The sequence below is a fragment of the Oncorhynchus nerka genome, linkage group LG14 (genome assembly GCF_034236695.1).
Source record: "Oncorhynchus nerka isolate Pitt River linkage group LG14, Oner_Uvic_2.0, whole genome shotgun sequence".
NCBI lineage: Eukaryota > Metazoa > Chordata > Actinopteri > Salmoniformes > Salmonidae > Oncorhynchus > Oncorhynchus nerka.
This window is the reverse complement of record NC_088409.1, coordinates 72170262-72188192: the sequence shown is the minus strand read 5'-3', so window position 1 is coordinate 72188192 and position 17931 is coordinate 72170262. Positions and strand designations below refer to the sequence as shown.

The following is a 17931-nucleotide window of genomic DNA, read 5'->3' as shown; positions in this document are numbered from 1 at the left end:
AATAACCCGACAGGTCTGACACTTCCCTGTGAAATAACCCGACAGTTCTGACACTTCCCTGTGAAATAACCCGACAGTTCTGACACTTCCCTGTGAAATAACCCGACAGGTCTGACGCTTCCCTGTGAAATAACCCGGCAGTTCTGACGCTTCCCTGTGAAATGACCCGACAGTTCTGACGCTTCCCTGTGAAATAACCCGACAGTTCTGACGCTTCCCTGTGAAATAACCCGACAGTTCTGACGCTTTTATTGATTAAATCAAATCAAACATTATTTGTCACATGTGCGGTGTAGACCTTACTGTGAAATGCTTACTTACAAGCCCTTAACCAACAGTGCAGTTCAAGAAAGTTGAGAAAATATTTACCAAATAAAATAAAGTAAAAAATAAAATAAAAAGTAACACAATAACATAACAATAATGATGCTATATACAGAGTCAGTGTGCGGGGGCACAGGTTAGTTAAGGTCATTTGTACATGTAGGTAGGGATGAAGTGACGATGCATAGATAATAAACAGCGAGTAGCAGCAGTGTACAAAACAAATGGAGGGGAAGGGGTGGTCAATGTAAATAGTCCGGTGGCCATTTGATTAATTGTTCAGCAGTCTTTTGGCTTATGGCTTATGAACTTGAAAATGTATTAATGAACTAGGCGCCCATGTCAAATCTTTTTAGTCTCCTGAAGGGGAAAAGGTTTTGTCATGCCCTCTTCACAACTGTCTTGGTGTGTTTGGACCATGATAGTTCGTTGGTGAGGTGGACACCAATGAACTTGAAACTCTCGACCCGCTCCACTACAGCCCCGTTGATGTTAAAGGGGGCCTGTTCGGGCCGCCTTTTCCTGTAATCCACGATCAGCTCCTTTGTCTTGCTCACATGGAGGGAGGGGTCGTTGTCCTGGCACCACACTGCCAGGTCTCTGACCTCCTCCCTATAGGATGTCTCGTCGTTGTCGGTGATCAGGCCTTCCACTGTTGTGCCGTCAGCAAACTTAATGATGGTGTTGGAGTCGTTTGGCCACGCAGTCATGGGTGAACAGTAAGTACAGGAGGGGACTAAGTACACACCTCTGAGGGGCCCCTGTGTTGAGGATCAGCGTGGCAGGCGTGTTGTTGTCTACACTTACCACCTGGGGGCAGCACGTCAGGAAGTCCAGGATCCAGTTGCAGAGGGAGGTGTTTAGTCCCAGAGTCCTTAGCTTAGTGATGAGCTTTGTGGGTACTGTGGTGTTGAACGCTGAACTGTAGTCAATGAACAGCATTCTCACATAGGTGTTCCTTTGGTCCAGGTGGGAAAGGGCAGTGTGGAGTGAAATTGAGATGGCGTCATCTGTGGATCTGTTGGAGTGGTATGCAAATTGGAGTGGTATGCAAATTGGAGTGGGTCTAAGGTATCTGGGAGGATGCTGTTGATGTGAGCCATGACCAGCCTTTCATAGCACTTCATGGCTACTGACGTGAGCGCTACGGGCGGTAATCATTTAGGCAGGTTACCTTCACTTCCTTGGGCACAGGGACTGTGGTGGCCTGCTTGAAACATGTAGGCATTACAGACTCGGTCAGGGAGAGGTTGAAAATGTCAGTGAAGACACTTGCATTCGGAATAATGTGTATCCAAGTTGGTACTGTAGTGTTGGTACTGTGGTGTTGGTACTGTGGTGTTGGTACTGTGGTGTTAGTACTGTGGTGTTGGTACTGTGGTGTTAGTACTGTGGTGTTAGTACTGTGGTGTTGGTACTGTGGTGTTGGTACTGTGGTGTTGGTACTGTGGTGTCAACAAAATTCCATATCTGTTTTCACTGGACATCTTCATAGGTTTAGAATACTATCAGAAATAAAAAGCACAACGCAGAAGCGTCATTTATCACTTAGAAACAGCTATGGAGGAGAAAACCGTATTGGCCCAACTCTCTATGTATGACTGGAAGGCACTTGCTTCAGGTGTTGTGTAAGTGGAGGATGTTAGAACATAGCTCCTTTAGAAATCTCTCCATTCTATAGAGAGGAATGGTTGGAAGTGATTGTGTACAGGTTGTGTAATGGTTCACGGAACACTCGCTAACACAAATTGCTCTTTTTACCGCTCGGTAACCAAGTAACAACTCAGTAACCAATCAGGGATCCAGGCTGGGCATAAATGTGTGTGGTATGTAACATAGGCTATGCTGGTGGAGGTGCCTGGGAAATAATTCATGTTAGTGGGGACATTGCTTATTCATAGAGTAAATTGCTCACAGGCAGTCACATTATGCTTAGTATTCAAGCTGACTGGTCTATGGGCCGGAAACAAGCTTAAAGCTACTGTGGTGAATGGCCAACAACCCTACATCTACATATTGGAACCTCTAATCTTGGCAATTTGGCTGGTAAACTGATTTATTTCTATGTCCACCATGCCCCTGTCCCCATCATGCCTCAGACCCTACCATATGACTCTGCACAGGGAACAAACTACTTCTACGTCATCAACTCACTCCCAACACTGAAACCCAACTATCAGTGCTCACAGTGCTCACTGTGCTCACACAATATGAGAATTAAAGGACATTCCCTGTATCACATACACAGTAGATGATTTATATGGGCTTGGTCAAGCCATTCGTTTCGATTGGCCGGTTGCAGTGTGATACCGCCACAGGGAACGCAATGCGTTTGAATCATTTAGCTTCATGCTGTCATGAAAAATGACTGTAGTTTGTAGCTGATAGCCTGGCTTCATCCTAGAGCATTGGGCTAGTTGAGTGTTGCCACTGCACTCTCACACACTCCATTACCCAGTCAGCAGTGGGAAGCTAGGTGTGGAGCTAAAACCTCTACCTGGGACTATGAGGCAGTCAATATAATGTGAATATAATAATGCAAAAATAACTACCATCTAAAAGACTTCCATTAGAGTGTGTTAATTCAATTGCAGGTATTAAACAGCTGTGGTTGGCTCAGCCTGCTCGCCTCTGTTTCTGCCTCACTGCACCTTCAAATTCCATCTTAATAACTAACGGCCTTTCCTTTATTCATACTCACACTCTCCCACAAATCCTCCCCTTTATTCACTACATGCTCCATATGGTGCCTGGCTTATGTTTTAAAAACGCTGCTGTCACTTGTGTCATCGTCTCTCCCTTCTTCTCTCTCATGTTCTCTCTCTGTTTATTTGTTTATGCGTCGAGACACAGAGCTGTCTTTGTAATCTTCATCAGGCCTCTGCTCATTTCAGCTGACGAGACCACTCTGTCGCAGGTACCTCCAGTTCAGCTGAGGAGACCTCTCTGTTGCAGGTACCTCCAGTTCAGCTGATGAGACCTCTCTGTTGCAGGTACCTCCAGTTCAGCTGAGGAGACCTCTCTGTTGCAGGTACCTCCAGTTCAGCTGACGAGACCTCTCTGTTGCAGGTACCTCCAGTTCAGCTGAGGAGACCTCTCTGTTGCAGGTACCTCCAGTTCAGCTGAGGAGACCTCTCTGTTGCAGGTACTTCCAGTTCAGCTGAGGAGAGCTCTCTGTTGCAGGTACCTTCAGTTCAGTTGAGGAGACCTCTCAACTACAGAATGATAGGAAAACTACAGGGTAATGGGAAAACTACAGGGTAAAACTACAGGGTAATGGGAAAACTACAGGGTAAAACTACAGGGTAATGGGAAAACTACAGGGTAATGGGAAAACTACAGGATGATGGGAAAACTACAGGATGATGGGAAAACTACAGGGTAATGGGAAAACTACAGGGTAATGGGAAAACTACATGATGATGGGAAAACTACAGGGTGGTGGGAAAACTACAGGGTAATGGGAAAACTACAGGATGATGGGAAAACTACAGGGTAATGGGAAAACTACAGGATAGTGGGCAAACTACAGGATGGTGGGAAAACTACAGGGTGATGGGCAGACTACAGGGTAATGGGCAGACTACAGGGCAATAGGCAGACTACAGGGTAATGGGCAGACTACAGGGTAATGGGCAGACTACAGGGTAATATGCAGACTACAGGGTAATAGGCATACTACAGGGTAATAGGCAGACTACAGGGTAATGGGCAGACTACAGGGTAATAGGCATACTACAGGGTAATGGGCAGACTACAGGGTAATAGGCAGACTACAGGGTAATAGGCAGACTACAGGGTAATAGGCAGACTACTGGGTAATGGGCAGACTACAGGGTAATGGGCAGACTACAGAGTAATATGCAGACTACAGGGTAATACGCAGACTACAGGGTAATGGGCAGACTACGGGGTAATAGGCAGACTACAGGGTAATGGGCAGACTACAGGGTAATAGGCAGACTACACGGTAATGGGAAGACTACAGGGTAATAGGCAGACTACAGGGTAATGGGCAGACTACAGGGTAGTAGGCAGACTACTGGGTAATGGGCAGACTACAGGGTAATGGGCAGACTACAGGGTAATAGGCAGACTACAGGGTAATGGGCAGACTTCTGGGTAATGGGCAGACTACAGGGTTTATTTATTTATTTTTTATTTTATTTATTTATTTCACCTTTATTTAACCAGGTAAGCAAGTTGAGAACAAGTTCTCATTTACAATTGCGACCTGGCCAAGATAAAGCAAAGCAGTTCGACACATACAACGACACAGAGTTACACATGGAGTAAAACAAACATACAGTCAATAATACAGTAAAAAAAAAAAAAAAAAAAAAAAAAAAAAAAGTCTATATACAATGTGAGCAAATTAGGTGAGAAGGGAGGTAAAGGCAAAAAAGGCCATGGTGGCAAAGTAAATACAATATAGCAAGTAAAACACTGGAATGGTAGTATTGCAATGGAAGAATGTGCAAAGTAGAAATAAAAATAATGGGGTGCAAAGGAGCAAAATAAATAAATAAATTAAATACAGTTAGGAAAGAGGTAGTTGTTTGGGCTAAATTATAGGTGGGCTATGTACAGGTGCAGTAATCTGTAAGATGCTCTGACAGTTGGTGTTTAAAGCTAGTGAGGGAGATAAGTGTTTCCAATTTAAGAAATTTTTGTAGTTCGTTCCAGTCATTGGCAGCAGAGAACTGGAAGGAGAGGCGGCCAAAGAAAGAATTGGTTTTGGGGGTGACTAGAGAGATATACCTGCTGGAGCGTGTGCTACAGGTGGGAGATGCTATGGTGACCAGCGAGCTGAGATAAGGGGGACTTTACCTAGCAGGGTCTTGTAGATGACATGGAGCCAGTGGGTTTGGCGACGAGTATGAAGCGAGGGCCAGCCAACGAGAGCGTACAGGTCGCAATGGTGGGTAGTATATGGGGCTTTGGTGACAAAACGGATAGCACTGTGATAGACTGCATCCAATTTGTTGAGTAGGGTATTGGAGGCTATTTTGTAAATGACATCGCCAAAGTCGAGGATTGGTAGGATGGTCAATTTTACAAGGGTATGTTTGGCAGCATGAGTGAAGGATGCTTTGTTGCGAAATAGGAAGCCAATTCTAGATTTAACTTTGGATTGGAGATGTTTGATATGGGTCTGGAAGGAGAGTTTACAGTCTAACCAGACACCTAAGTATTTGTAGTTGTCCACGTATTCTAAGTCAGAGCCGTCCAGAGTAGTGATGTTGGACAGGCGGGTAGGTGCAGGTAGCGATCGGTTGAAGAGCATGCATTTAGTTTTACTTGTATTTAAGAGCAATTGGAGGCCACGGAAGGAGAGTTGTATGGCATTGAAGCTTGCCTGGAGGGTTGTTAACACAGTGTCCAAAGAAGGGCCGGAAGTATACAGAATGGTGTCGTCTGCGTAGAGGTGGATCAGAGACTCACCAGCAGCAAGAGCAACATCATTGATGTATACAGAGAAGAGAGTCGGTCCAAGAATTGAACCCTGTGGCACCCCCATAGAGACTGCCAGAGGTCCGGACAGCAGACCCTCCGATTTGACACACTGAACTCTATCAGAGAAGTAGTTGGTGAACCAGGCGAGGCAATCATTTGAGAAACCAAGGCTGTCGAGTCTGCCGATAAGGATGTGGTGGTTGACAGAGTCGAAAGCCTTGGCCAGATCAATGAATACGGCTGCACAGTAATGTTTCTTATCGATGGCGGTTAAGATATCGTTTAGGACCTTGAGCGTGGCTGAGGTGCACCCATGACCAGCTCTGAAACCAGATTGCATAGCAGAGAAGGTATGGTGAGATTCGAAATGGTCGGTAATCTGTTTGTTGACTTGGCTTTCGAAGACCTTAGAAAGGCATGGTAGGATAGATATAGGTCTGTAGCAGTTTGGGTCAAGAGTGTCCCCCTTTGAAGAGGGGGATGACCGCAGCTGCTTTCCAATCTTTGGGAATCTCAGATGACACGAAAGAGAGGTTGAACAGGCTAGTAATAGGGGTGGCAACAATTTCGGCAGATAATTTTAGAAAGAAAGGGTCCAGATTGTCTAGCCCGGCTGATTTGTAGGGGTCCAGATTTTCAGCTCTTTCAGAACTTCAGCTGAATGGATTTGGGAGAAGGAGAAATGGGGAGGCTTGGGCGAGTTGCTGTTGGGGGTGCAGTGCTGTTGACCGGGGTAGGAGTTGCCAGGTGGAAAGCATGGCCAGCCGTAGAAAAATGCTTATTGAAATTCTCAATTATGGTGGATTTATCAGTGGTGACAGTGTTTCCTATCTTCAGTGCAGTGGGCAGCTGGGAGGAGGTGTTCTTATTCTCCATGGACTTTACAGTGTCCCAGAACTTTTTAGAGTTAGTGTTGCAGGAAGCAAATTTCTGCTTGAAAAAGCTAGCCTTGGCTTTTCTAACTGCCTGTGTATAACGGTTTCTAGCTTCCCTGAACAGCTGCATATCACGGGGGCTGTTCGATGCTAATGCAGAACGCCATAGGATGTTTTTGTGTTGGTTAAGGGCAGTCAGGTCTGGGGAGAACCAAGGGCTATATCGGGTAATGGGGTAATGGGTCGACTACAGGGTAATGGGCAGACTACAGGGTAATAGGCAGACTACAGGGTAATAGGCAGACTACAGGGTAATGGGCAGACTACAGGGTAATGGGCAGACTACAGGGTAATGGGCAGACTACTGGGTAATGGGCAGACTACTGGGTAATGTTAGTGCTTCTTTATCCTCTGGTCAGTGCTTCAGTAGTAGCCCTCTACAGACTCAGTCCTCACAGCATTAGTGAAGTGTGGGGATCATGGAGCCTACACTTACTACTCTGTCACTGGGTTGGGAATGGTCAAACTAACACGCGCCCTCTCGGACCCTAGGAAGCCATTTGTCATGTGTTCTAGAGCTGTCACTAGGAGGAAATGACTGGAAGATTAGAGTGTAACACAGTTCTTTATCAGGAGCATCCTGCTACTGCAGCCTGTACACTGTTCACCATGACGTCAACTGACCCAGGTATGATGCCACTGACTGAGCAGTCAGTAATAATGATATGCTATTAAAGTATGATGATTTCATAAGCAGTGCAGTACACAGTCACTTTCATAAAAGAAAAACAGATTCACCTACACAATGTCTTATCAAGGCAAAACATCACAGAGCTCCACAGGGTGCTAATTATATACAGAGCCTTTCTTTCCCTCCGTGTTTTTCAGCTGACGCTCTACAGCTAAGAATGAGCCTGTTCAATCAATAGCTTAGTTTATTGCTTTGCCATTATTAAAGTGGTCCAACTCGCTGTGTATCTATGACCATGACTGTAAACACCTTTATGGAGGAAATCAGGCTAAGCCGTGATTTATGGTCAGGCAATAGCAGGGGACGCTTATCAAGGGTCCTTGGAGAGAAACAGGAAATTGAGTTTGTCCAGTGTAATGGTGGGTAGAGAGACAGGCAGACCGATCCCTTCCTATTAGCAGAGATGTGTTATTCATGAGGGCAAATTTAGTGTGAACTATGTTTCATTGATATTCTACACAGTCACTTCTCACTGTCTAGGGACCAGAACCATTTTATTTTCTTCATTTATTTATCTATTTTCCCCTCGGTGACGACTAGGAATAAAGGGACTGGGTGACCGCGGGGTCACATGGTCAACCGTCAGGACCAATAGCGGGCTGTTAAATCATTCTCCCCAGTAACAAACTATTAACAGCATCTCTCGTCAGCTGGGTGGGGAGGGTAGGGGGGAGAGATGGGCCTGGGAGGGTGGGGAGAGAGACGGGCCCTGTGAGGGTGGAGAGAGAGACTGGTCCTGTGAGGGTGGGGAGAGAGACGGGCCCTGTGAGGGTGGAGAGAGAGACTGGTCCTGTGAGGGTGGGGAGAGAGACGGGCCCTGTGAGGGTGGAGAGAGAGACTGGTCCTGTGAGGGTGGAGAGAGAGACTGGTCCTAGGAGGGTGGAGAGAGAGACTGGTCCTGTGAGGGTGGGGAGAGAGACGGGCCCTGTGAGGGTGGAGAGAGAGACTGGTCGTGTGAGGGTGGAGAGAGAGACTGGTCCTAGGAGGGTGGAGTCAGTAGGGAGGGGGGAGGGAGAGAGTCAGCACCAGAAATAGCTGCGGTGCCACATTTCCAGAAACATATTATCTCTCTTTCAGAACCTCTTTTATTCTGCTTGTGTGTGTCCAAAGCTATTTATATAATACAACTAAGGCTGAATGGCTTATTGTGTGAGCAAACAATGCTGTTATGATTATGAAACATTCATTTCTTGCATTTTTATTTGATGACGGCTGCACTACGCCGTCCTCATGTACCTCCTCTCAGTTTAAATCTGTCTGTCAATAGCTCACCTAACAAACATTTCTCAACTCTGACTAGAACTACGTGATCTGTCTCAGTCATTCCTAGACAACCTTTTTTATCTACCTGTTGTGTGTGAATGCATGTTGTGTATCCACAATGGCTCGGGGGGTGATGAGATCAGTGAGGTGGCAGGTGTGGAGCGCATGGTCTCTAGTGGAAAAAGTCTAGCTGATGCCAGCTGCGGAGGAGACAGCCGCCGTGCCATGCCACTGTGCCGTAGTATGCCGCTGTGCCCTGAAAGTAGGGCGAGGGTGGAGCTCACACGTTCCCTCCCGTCTCTCACACCGGAGACACAGACAAGCTTAGTGGTTATTTTAAGCAGCTCCATGGCATCTACATCAACAGCTGCTGTTTCCCCTGCTACAGGAGGGGAGGGATGCTAAACAGGAACAGATCCTGGTCCAAGGAGAGGTTGTGAAAGGAGAGGACAGGAGATATAATGTTAAGACACTACTGTACTGTTTGGTTTTCTCTACACATTATCTGAGGCGTGGATAGAGAAAATGAATAAGATGGTAGATTATTCTGAGTAAAGAATTAATTACTGGGTTCTGACATGCTGGGGAAGGGGGGGAGATGACGGAGAGGGGAGGGGGAAGACATATCTATGGGGAAGGAGGGGGATCTTTCCATATAAAGCTTGATTAGCATCTGGGCCCGATTCAAATTCTTTCCCTATCTAAGTAGGATCTACGCACCCCCCCCCCCCCCCCCTCTCCCTTTATCTCACTCTCATCATTTTCCAGTGTCATGGTTGATACCAAGCTCTATTAAAGACACGCACAAAGCAAAATGTGAATTTAAAAAAGCAAGGCACGGAAAAGTTGAATCACAGGCCTGAGTGTGACGGCAGCTCTGAGAGGTGAAAGGAAGAGGTACTGGGTGGATAATGGAACAGATAAGGAAACCATCTACTTGGGCCATTCAATGATTCATAGCTTAAACATAGTTTATCTTAAGTAAATAGCATCCAAAAGCAGTGTAGTCCACAAAGTGGAGCAGGGTGAAGCTGTAGTATGACATAAACAGTGCTGTTTGTGTCAGGAGATCAATGCCAATACCATGTGTATGAAGTACAGTATACATTAAAATGGGAAAAGGCGAGCCAAAGAACAGTTGGTAAATAGGAAAGATGTCAATATTATGAATATAAAGCTGTTTTTCAAATAGGCGGCAATGTGATACATTGAAATATTCCTTAAACAGGGTGATCCATTGACTGTGTCTGAGTCTGTGTCTCTGTTTGATACATCCTCCCAACCTTTATTTCCCAGGAGCATCCAGCATGTTTCTACTCATTTAGCCAAGTGCCATGTTCAATACATCTCCTTGTAAATAGAATAGTGAAAGAGAAAATAGGGAGAGAGAAATAAACAAACTGAAAAAGAGTGGAATGTAATGTGGAAGTAAAATGACCACTATTTGATCCTCTCACAACAATTTAATACATTTTAGAAAAAGGAATAAGAATAACCCTTTCTAGTTTTGTCCTTTTTGTAATCCTCTTGTTTTCGTCTAAGACATTCCTCTTGGCTTTGTGATAGGTCCCGGTATAGTGCTTTACTGGCAGGCCTACAGGAGTGGGAGATGTGTGCCCCAATGCAGTGAACCATGTAATGCGTCCCGACACTGATTCCACTCTCGTGCAAGGGCAGAGATGGCAGTGGCTGTGCCGTGTCCCCCGACCAAAGTGCATAGTCCTTTCCCCTCCGGCACTATGGCACCAAATGCATCTGTGTGCGACACATGACTATCAAGGACTCTTCCAAATCTTGTAATCAGTGTAGTACTCTGTGATACTGTTCAACAGTTTTATACACAGTTCAACCTTGAGAGGACCTGTATTCAGGAGTATGTTTGCATGGTGGATTGGGAGGATGCATTGTTAGTTGTTTGTCACCCAGCTGCAGAGTTGACAAACAGGATTACAGGGCCTGTTCTGGGCAGCGGAGAGGCTTCTGCCCCTGTTCAAGTAGCATGATACACGGCACACCACTCCTTTCCTCTTCTCCGCTACGGTCACCAGACCCGACACACTGAGAAGGTCTGTGAAGTCAGACGCTGAATGTCACAGCTTCAACACACTTTGGGGAGGAGGAGGAATATTCAGATACATACATCTGTCTATGCTGTCTCCTGTCCTTAAAGAGACTTTCCCTGCTCCTGAATTCCAGTGTAGCAGCCCTGGGATTAGGTAGCAGCGAGTTAAAAGGCAACAGAAACGTATCATTTAGAGGGAGTGAATGAGTGCCATGATGCCTTGAATAATGAATTGAAGGGAACACAGCCACCGCTTGTCAAATGTCATTACGAGGGGAAAGACTCCTGCTTTTCTCCTGTTGGTTGATTCCCCCTGTAGATCAGCAGATGGATAAGTCACACTACGGGGCCATGGAAGCGTGTCACCAAACAGCAGGAAGTCTGACTGTCTCTGAGAAACTTAACATAACTTTAAGTGAGCATTCCACACCCCATTTATCCCCCCCGCTTTCACAGGTGTGCTTTGACAGGTATTTTCTAATCCTTGCAGTAAAGGACTGGTTAATGAGAGGGGATTTACAACACACACACACACGTCTCTCTCTCTCTCTGACTATGGTTCTGAGTATAGTAGAGTTGTAGTGAGCTGACAGACACAGATTAACTTCCTCTTATGACTACTATCTCCCAGAGGTGAGGAAATATTGGAAAACTGAGAAAACAAATGTTGTGTGTGCAGGAGGCGTACCTGTAATATAGATCCAATCAGACTTCCTGAGGAACTAACTACAGCGTACAACTGAAGCTCATGTTATTGTTTGGACTGATCTTGAACAGACTCTAAGAGCAACACAGGCCTCATTCTGGAACCGACTTAGACACCAGAGGATTTGGAGTTGTGGATACTGAGCCAAGAGAGTAATGCAATGTCCACATTTGTATTGAGTGGCTCAATAGCAGCAGAATTCCTCAAAGGCCCAATGTCACTCCGTGAAGCCAGAAAATCTATGATAGCAACAGGTCACTTGGCATGAGTCATCTATCAGGACAGAATACGTTTTACTCTGTAATATAGATATATCTGACAGTCTCTCTCTGGTCTGGCCTCCCCACATCATCTCTCATACTGTTTACTCCTGACCTGGCTGTCTCCATATCTCCCATCTCCTTTATCATCCTACCCCTTGCCCTTCGGTCTTCCTAGTCAATATCTCACTCTTTTATCACTTTGATTCCACTTACAGTATTTCTCCTCTCCCCCAATATATCTTTCTCGACGTCATTGAAAATAATATTCCAAAAACCATTCTTCTTTCCTTTCAAGTTCCGAAGTGGACATCAAAGTCAGACGGCAGAATTTAAATTCAGAATCAAACCCCAGACTAAATGTAGCTATGTCCTCTTATACGTGTTCCTCTCTCTGTCCTCTCTCCAGGCTGCAGGCTGGAATTCCTGCTGGTTCTCTGTGGTTTGGAGCTTTCTTGGTCCTGCCCACACCACTGTATCTGCTACACCGCGCCCAGTACTGTCAGCTGCCAGGCACACAACTTCCTGTCCGTCCCCGAAGGCATTCCCCCGCACAGCGAGCGCATCTTCCTGCAGAACAACAAGATCCACCGGCTGCTGCAGGGCCATTTCAGTCCCACCACAGTCACACTGTGGATCTACTCCAACAACATCACCTACATCGAGCCCTCCACCTTCCACGGCTTCGCCCAGCTGGAGGAGCTGGACCTGGGGGACAACCGTCACCTGCGTTCCCTGGCTGCAGACACCTTCCATGGGCTGGGCCGGCTCCATGCTCTGCACCTGTACCGCTGTGGGCTCAGTGCGCTGCCCAGTAACATCTTCCAGGGGCTACGCAACCTGCAGTATCTCTACCTACAGGTACACTGGGGCTCTATGGCACTCTGAGTCAAATGAAACAATTCTGCATTATAAATTCTAATAAAAAAAATCTATATACATTTATTCACTACCGTTCAAAAGTTTGGGATCATTTAGAAATGTTCTTGTTTTTCCAAAGAAAAGCAACATTTTTTTAATCAAATTGATCAGAAATACAGTGTAGACATTGTTCATGTTGTAAATGACTGTTGTAACTGGAAATGGCAGATAAAACAATCTGCCATTTCCAGTTACAATAGTCATTTACAACATTAACCATGTCTACACTGTATTTCTGATCTATTTTATTTTATTTTCATGGACAAAAAACGTGCTTTTCTTTCAAAAACAAGGATATTTCTAAGTGACCCAAAACTTTTGAACGGTAGTGTATACCCAGTGCTGTTAAGCTGTGGTTTCTCTGTCCTACTTTATAGTAGCCACATACCTTATAACCAAGCAACATGTTGGTAGGTACAGTGTTACAGAGTACTGAAGGTGTATAACCTCTCCATGTTGCTGTGTTTGGCTGTTCTCAGGATAATCACCTGGAGTTCCTGCAGGATGACATCTTTGTGGACCTCCACAACCTGAGCCACCTGTTCCTGCATGGGAACCGTCTGTGGTCGCTGCACCAGAACACCTTCCGGGGGCTGGGGGCCCTGGACCGCCTGCTGCTGCACCACAACCAGCTGCAGTGGGTGGACCGCCTGGCCTTCCACGACCTGCGTCGCCTCACCACCCTCTACCTGTTCAACAACTCACTGACCGAGCTGTCTGGAGACTGCCTGGCACTGCTGCCTGCCTTGGAGTACCTGCGCCTCAACGACAACCCCTGGGAGTGTGATTGCAAGGCCCTGTCGCTGTGGGACTGGCTCAAACGCTTCAGAGGTTCTACTTCGTCCGTAGGCTGTCAGGCCCCGGCCGAGCTGGCTGGGAAGGACCTCAAGCAGCTCCGCAAGGAGGACTTCCCCAACTGCTCTGGCTCTGAGTCCCTACACCAGAGCAAGACCTGGGCCGGGACTGATAAGGTGTCTCTGAAGAAGGAGCCACACCCGGTGCCACCGCCTCACTCCCACCCCCACAGCCCTCACCACGAGGCGCCATACTACCCCTCGCCGCCTTCGCCTCTGCCCCATCCGCCCCCGTCCATAAGCGGGGAGGCCCCGGGATCAGAGGGACAGCCTGGGGTGGCGCCCCCTCAGAGGCCAGGCCGTGCTCGGAACTGCACCCGCCAGCGTGTCAGGGGAGGCAAGGGGAAGGGGCAGAACGAGGTGCATACCTTAAAGGAGATGGCCGATAAAGAATATTCCTTGCCTGATTTTGAAGGGGGCAAATATGACCACACGTCCCCGGATGGCACCATCACGCGGAGGAAGCATAAGTGCCCTCCCCGGACCACTGTTCGCCCCCCTAGTGGGGTGCAACAAGCCACCAATAGGGCCATGTTCTCCCAGCCCTTAGTGCATCTCAGCACCATACTGGGAGCTTTGTTGCCCGTGACCATTGTCCATATTCTCCGCTGACCTAGAGGGGGGGAATAGATACTGGCTAAACAACAACAGTGCAGTCCTCAGACTTGCTCTAGCTCCTGCACAACAAGGCCTGTGTGTGTGTGTGTGTACTTTGTGTGTATGTGGTTGTGTGTGTAAAACATTGTGTAGGGAGCTTCACTGTTTAGACTCAAATAGACTTTCAATCATCAACATAAAATGTGAAAAGACTCACGATGCTGTGTGAGGGACGGGGATGTGTGAGGGACGGGGATGTGTGAGGGACAGGGAGTGAGGAAAGACAAAAGGAAAACAGAACACGCTTGCACTGCCACTGTTGCCATTATGTTGTCATTTCCTGTTGTCTTGGCCTCTCTGTCTGAGTTCTGTCTTCGACTACTGGAGTGCAGGTAACCAAACTTTTTGGGAAAAGAGACGTTGCAAATGCAGAAATGTAGCTATGAGACAGATAGACTCGAAGGAAAAAGTGTTGGAGACTTTAATTATCAGTTCACAGTTTATAAATCCTTATTGAGGGGCGAAATAGAAAACAGATGACGTGGTGAAAGAAACCATCACAGAGAAGTCTAGCCCAATCTTGTGTTTCATATTATTTGCCAAATGTTTTTTTATGACATTAATTGCCAATAGCTGCTCCATAGAATTGGGCCGCCGAGGTATTCGAGGGTATTGCTCATCAACAGGGAGATATGCAGGAAGCTGCCCGCTCATAAATCATCATTCCATATCAGAAAAGCAATGTGCAACGCTCACTTCTTAGCAGAAGTAATGGAACACTATAGAAACAGCAATTGAAAGAGCAGCACACAAACAGACCAGTCAGCTCCAGGTACAGTATGATAACTAGGTCACTTCTGCTCCATGTCCAGGTAACATTGACCCCGAGCTAGTTATACATCTTCTACCTACTTTACAGTATTTCTACATTATTTACATCCTGCTTTATAAATTCTGAATGTCCTGCCTTTCTACCTGCTCCAGGTCATTTTCTACATGTGCTACTACGTTTTAAGCTAATGTACCCAAGCTGCTAATTATCTGTATGGAGGTGAGTGGGACTGTGGTCCACTCCCATCTCCTTCAAAACCAGTGTGTGTCCCCCACGAGAAGGAAGCTGTGAATATTGATGGATCTGTCTATTTCTTGTCTCAAATGTTGTTTGTTTGATTTTGCCAAGACGTAAAGAGGACCTAGAGATGGAGCCCTATACAGGGTGCAGAGCCTTAGGGGTTAAGGGTCAGATTGGCTATTCTCAGTTTCCCAGTGAGGCTTTGGGCTTTGCTAAACAGAATGCTCTTTAGTGTGGGCATCCCTTCCTCATTGGAATGTGAGGAACATTTATATATTGTCCTAATCAATGGACATCAAAGGAAAACAACTGCCCAACAAGACTAGAGAAGAAACAAAAACAATATGTGTACCTTAAATGACTTCTGTAATGAATAAAAGATTATACGAATAAAAACATTTTGAATCGAGCATGGCAAAACTTGGACCTCTCTCTTGGAAATAATATAACTGCTAAAATGTCTCCCTCTACAATGACTGCTGTTCTTGTCAATGGATGTGGGGGAACCAAGAGAAAGACAATCACTTCTAAAGTAGCAGGGAATTAACAGGACGATGGACAGACAGACAGACAGACTACTGCTGGACTGCTATCCCTCTGGACTACTGGAGCTTTTGTGCCTCGGGAAAATGAAACGCTAAGTTGACGATGCTCGTAATAACAATGATGTGAACTGTACCATTAACAATGACAACAGGAGGACTAACTAACTGCAGTTCTAATATTAATAATTTATTATGAGAATAACAATATTAATGACATCGTCAGAAATGAAAACAGGGTTTCTGCTCCCCTGATGAGGGGACAATCTTTCTTTAAATTCCTTTACCATTACATTGTTTTGTTTGTTTACTAAAAAGAAAACATTTTACTTCCTTTTTTTGTTACATCCTCTCAACCTCTTTATCTGATAAAACAATGCACAATTCAGTCCCCCCTCCTACTGTTCCCCATCTTTCTCCTGTCTCCTACTGTTCCCCATCTATCTCCTGTCTCCTACAGTTCCCCATCTATCTCCTGTCTCCTACTGTTCCCCATCTTTCTCCTGTCTCCTACTGTTCCCCATCTATCTCCTGTCTCCTACTGTTCCCCATCTTTCTCCTGTCTCCTACAGTTCCCCATCTATCTCCTGTCTCCTACAGTTCCCCATCTATCTCCTGTCTCCTACTGTTCCCCATCTTTCTCCTGTCTCCTACTGTTCCCCATCTATCTCCTGTCTCCTACTGTTCCCCATCTTTCTCCTGTCTCCTACAGTTCCCCATCTATCTCCTGTCTCCTACAGTTCCCCATCTATCTCCTGTCTCCTACTGTTCCCCATCTTTCTCCTCCTGTCTCCTCCTGGTCCCCATCTATCTCCTGTCTCCTACTGTTCCCCATCTATCTCCTGTCTCCTACTGGTCCCCATCCCTCTCCTGTCTCCTACTGTTCCCCATCTATCTCCTGTCTCCTACTGTTCCCCATCTATCTCCTCCTGTCTCCTACTGTTCCCCATCTATCTCCTGTCTCCTACTGTTCCCCATCTATCTCCTGTCTCCTACAGTTCCCCATCTATCTACTGTCTCCTACTGTTCCCCATCTATCTCCTGTCTCCTACTGTTCCTCATCTATCTCCTGTCTCCTACTGTTCCCCATCTATCTCCTGTCTCCTACTGTTCCCCATCTATCTCCTGTCTCCTACAGTTCCCCATCTATCTCCTCCTGTCTCCTACTTCTTCCCCATCTATCTCCTGTCTCCTACTGTTCCCCATCTATCTCCTGTCTCCTACTGTTTCCCATCTATCTCCTATCTCCTACTGTTCCCTATCTATCCCTGTCTCCTACTGTTCCCTATCTATCTCCTGTCTCCTACTGTTCCCCATCTATCTCCTGTCTCCTACTGTTTCCCATCTATCTCCTGTCTCCTACAGTTCCCCATCTATCTCCTGTCTCCTACTGTTCCCCATCCATCTATCTCCTCCTGTCTCCTACTGTTCCCCATCTATCTCCTGTCTCCTACAGTTCCCCATCTATCTCCTGTCTCCTACTGTTCCCCATCTATCTCCTGTCTCCTACTGTTCCACATCTATCTCCTGTCTCCTACTGTTCCCCATCTATCTCCTGTCTCCTACTGTTCCCCATCTATCTCCTCCTGTCTCCTACTGTTCCCCATCTATCTCCTGTCTCCTACAGTTCCCCATCTATCTCCTCTCTCCTACTGTTCCCCATCTATCTCCTGTCTCCTACTGTTCCCCATCTATCTCCTGTCTCCTACTGTTCCCCATCAATCTCCTGTCTCCTACTGTTCCACATCTATCTCCTGTCTCATACTGTTCCCCATCTATCTCCTGTCTCCTACTGTTCCCCATCTATCACGTCTCCTACTTCTTCCCCATCTATCTCCTGTCTCCTACTGTTCCCCATCTATCTCCTGTCTCCTACTAAAGATATTAAAGTCTATCTTCCCCCTGTTTGACTGTGTTTATTTAATATTCCCCACTCTATCTCAAGGCTGTCTCCTACTGTTCCCCATCTATCTCTCCTGTCTAAACTGTTCCCCATCTTTCTCCTGTCTCCTACTGTTTTCCCATCAGTATGTCCTCCTTTGCTATCTGTTCCCCATCAGACACTGCTGGCTAAACTAGCTGTTCCACATCTATCTCCTGTCTCCTACTGTTCCCCATCAATCTCCTGTAAGAAATATCTCCTACTGTTAAGTGACCCATCTATCTCCTGTCTCCTACTGTCTCCATCAATCTCCTGTCTCCCTTTGTCTACTGTTCCACATCTATCTCCTGTCTCCTACTATCTCC

At 46.4% G+C, this 17931-nt stretch overlaps 1 protein-coding gene across 1 annotated transcript; it reads left to right on the top strand.

Moving 5' to 3' along the window:
* Window positions 1-8772: 8772 nt before the first annotated feature.
* LOC115127393 (reticulon-4 receptor-like 1) lies at window positions 8773-16071 on the top strand. The gene is made up of 4 exons (XM_029657008.2): window positions 8773-8932; window positions 11052-11188; window positions 12065-12559; window positions 13099-16071. The coding sequence occupies exons 1-4, from the start codon at window positions 8773-8775 to the stop codon at window positions 14083-14085; spliced, it is 1779 nt and encodes a 592-aa protein (XP_029512868.1). The 3' UTR covers window positions 14086-16071.
* Window positions 16072-17931: the final 1860 nt, after the last annotated feature.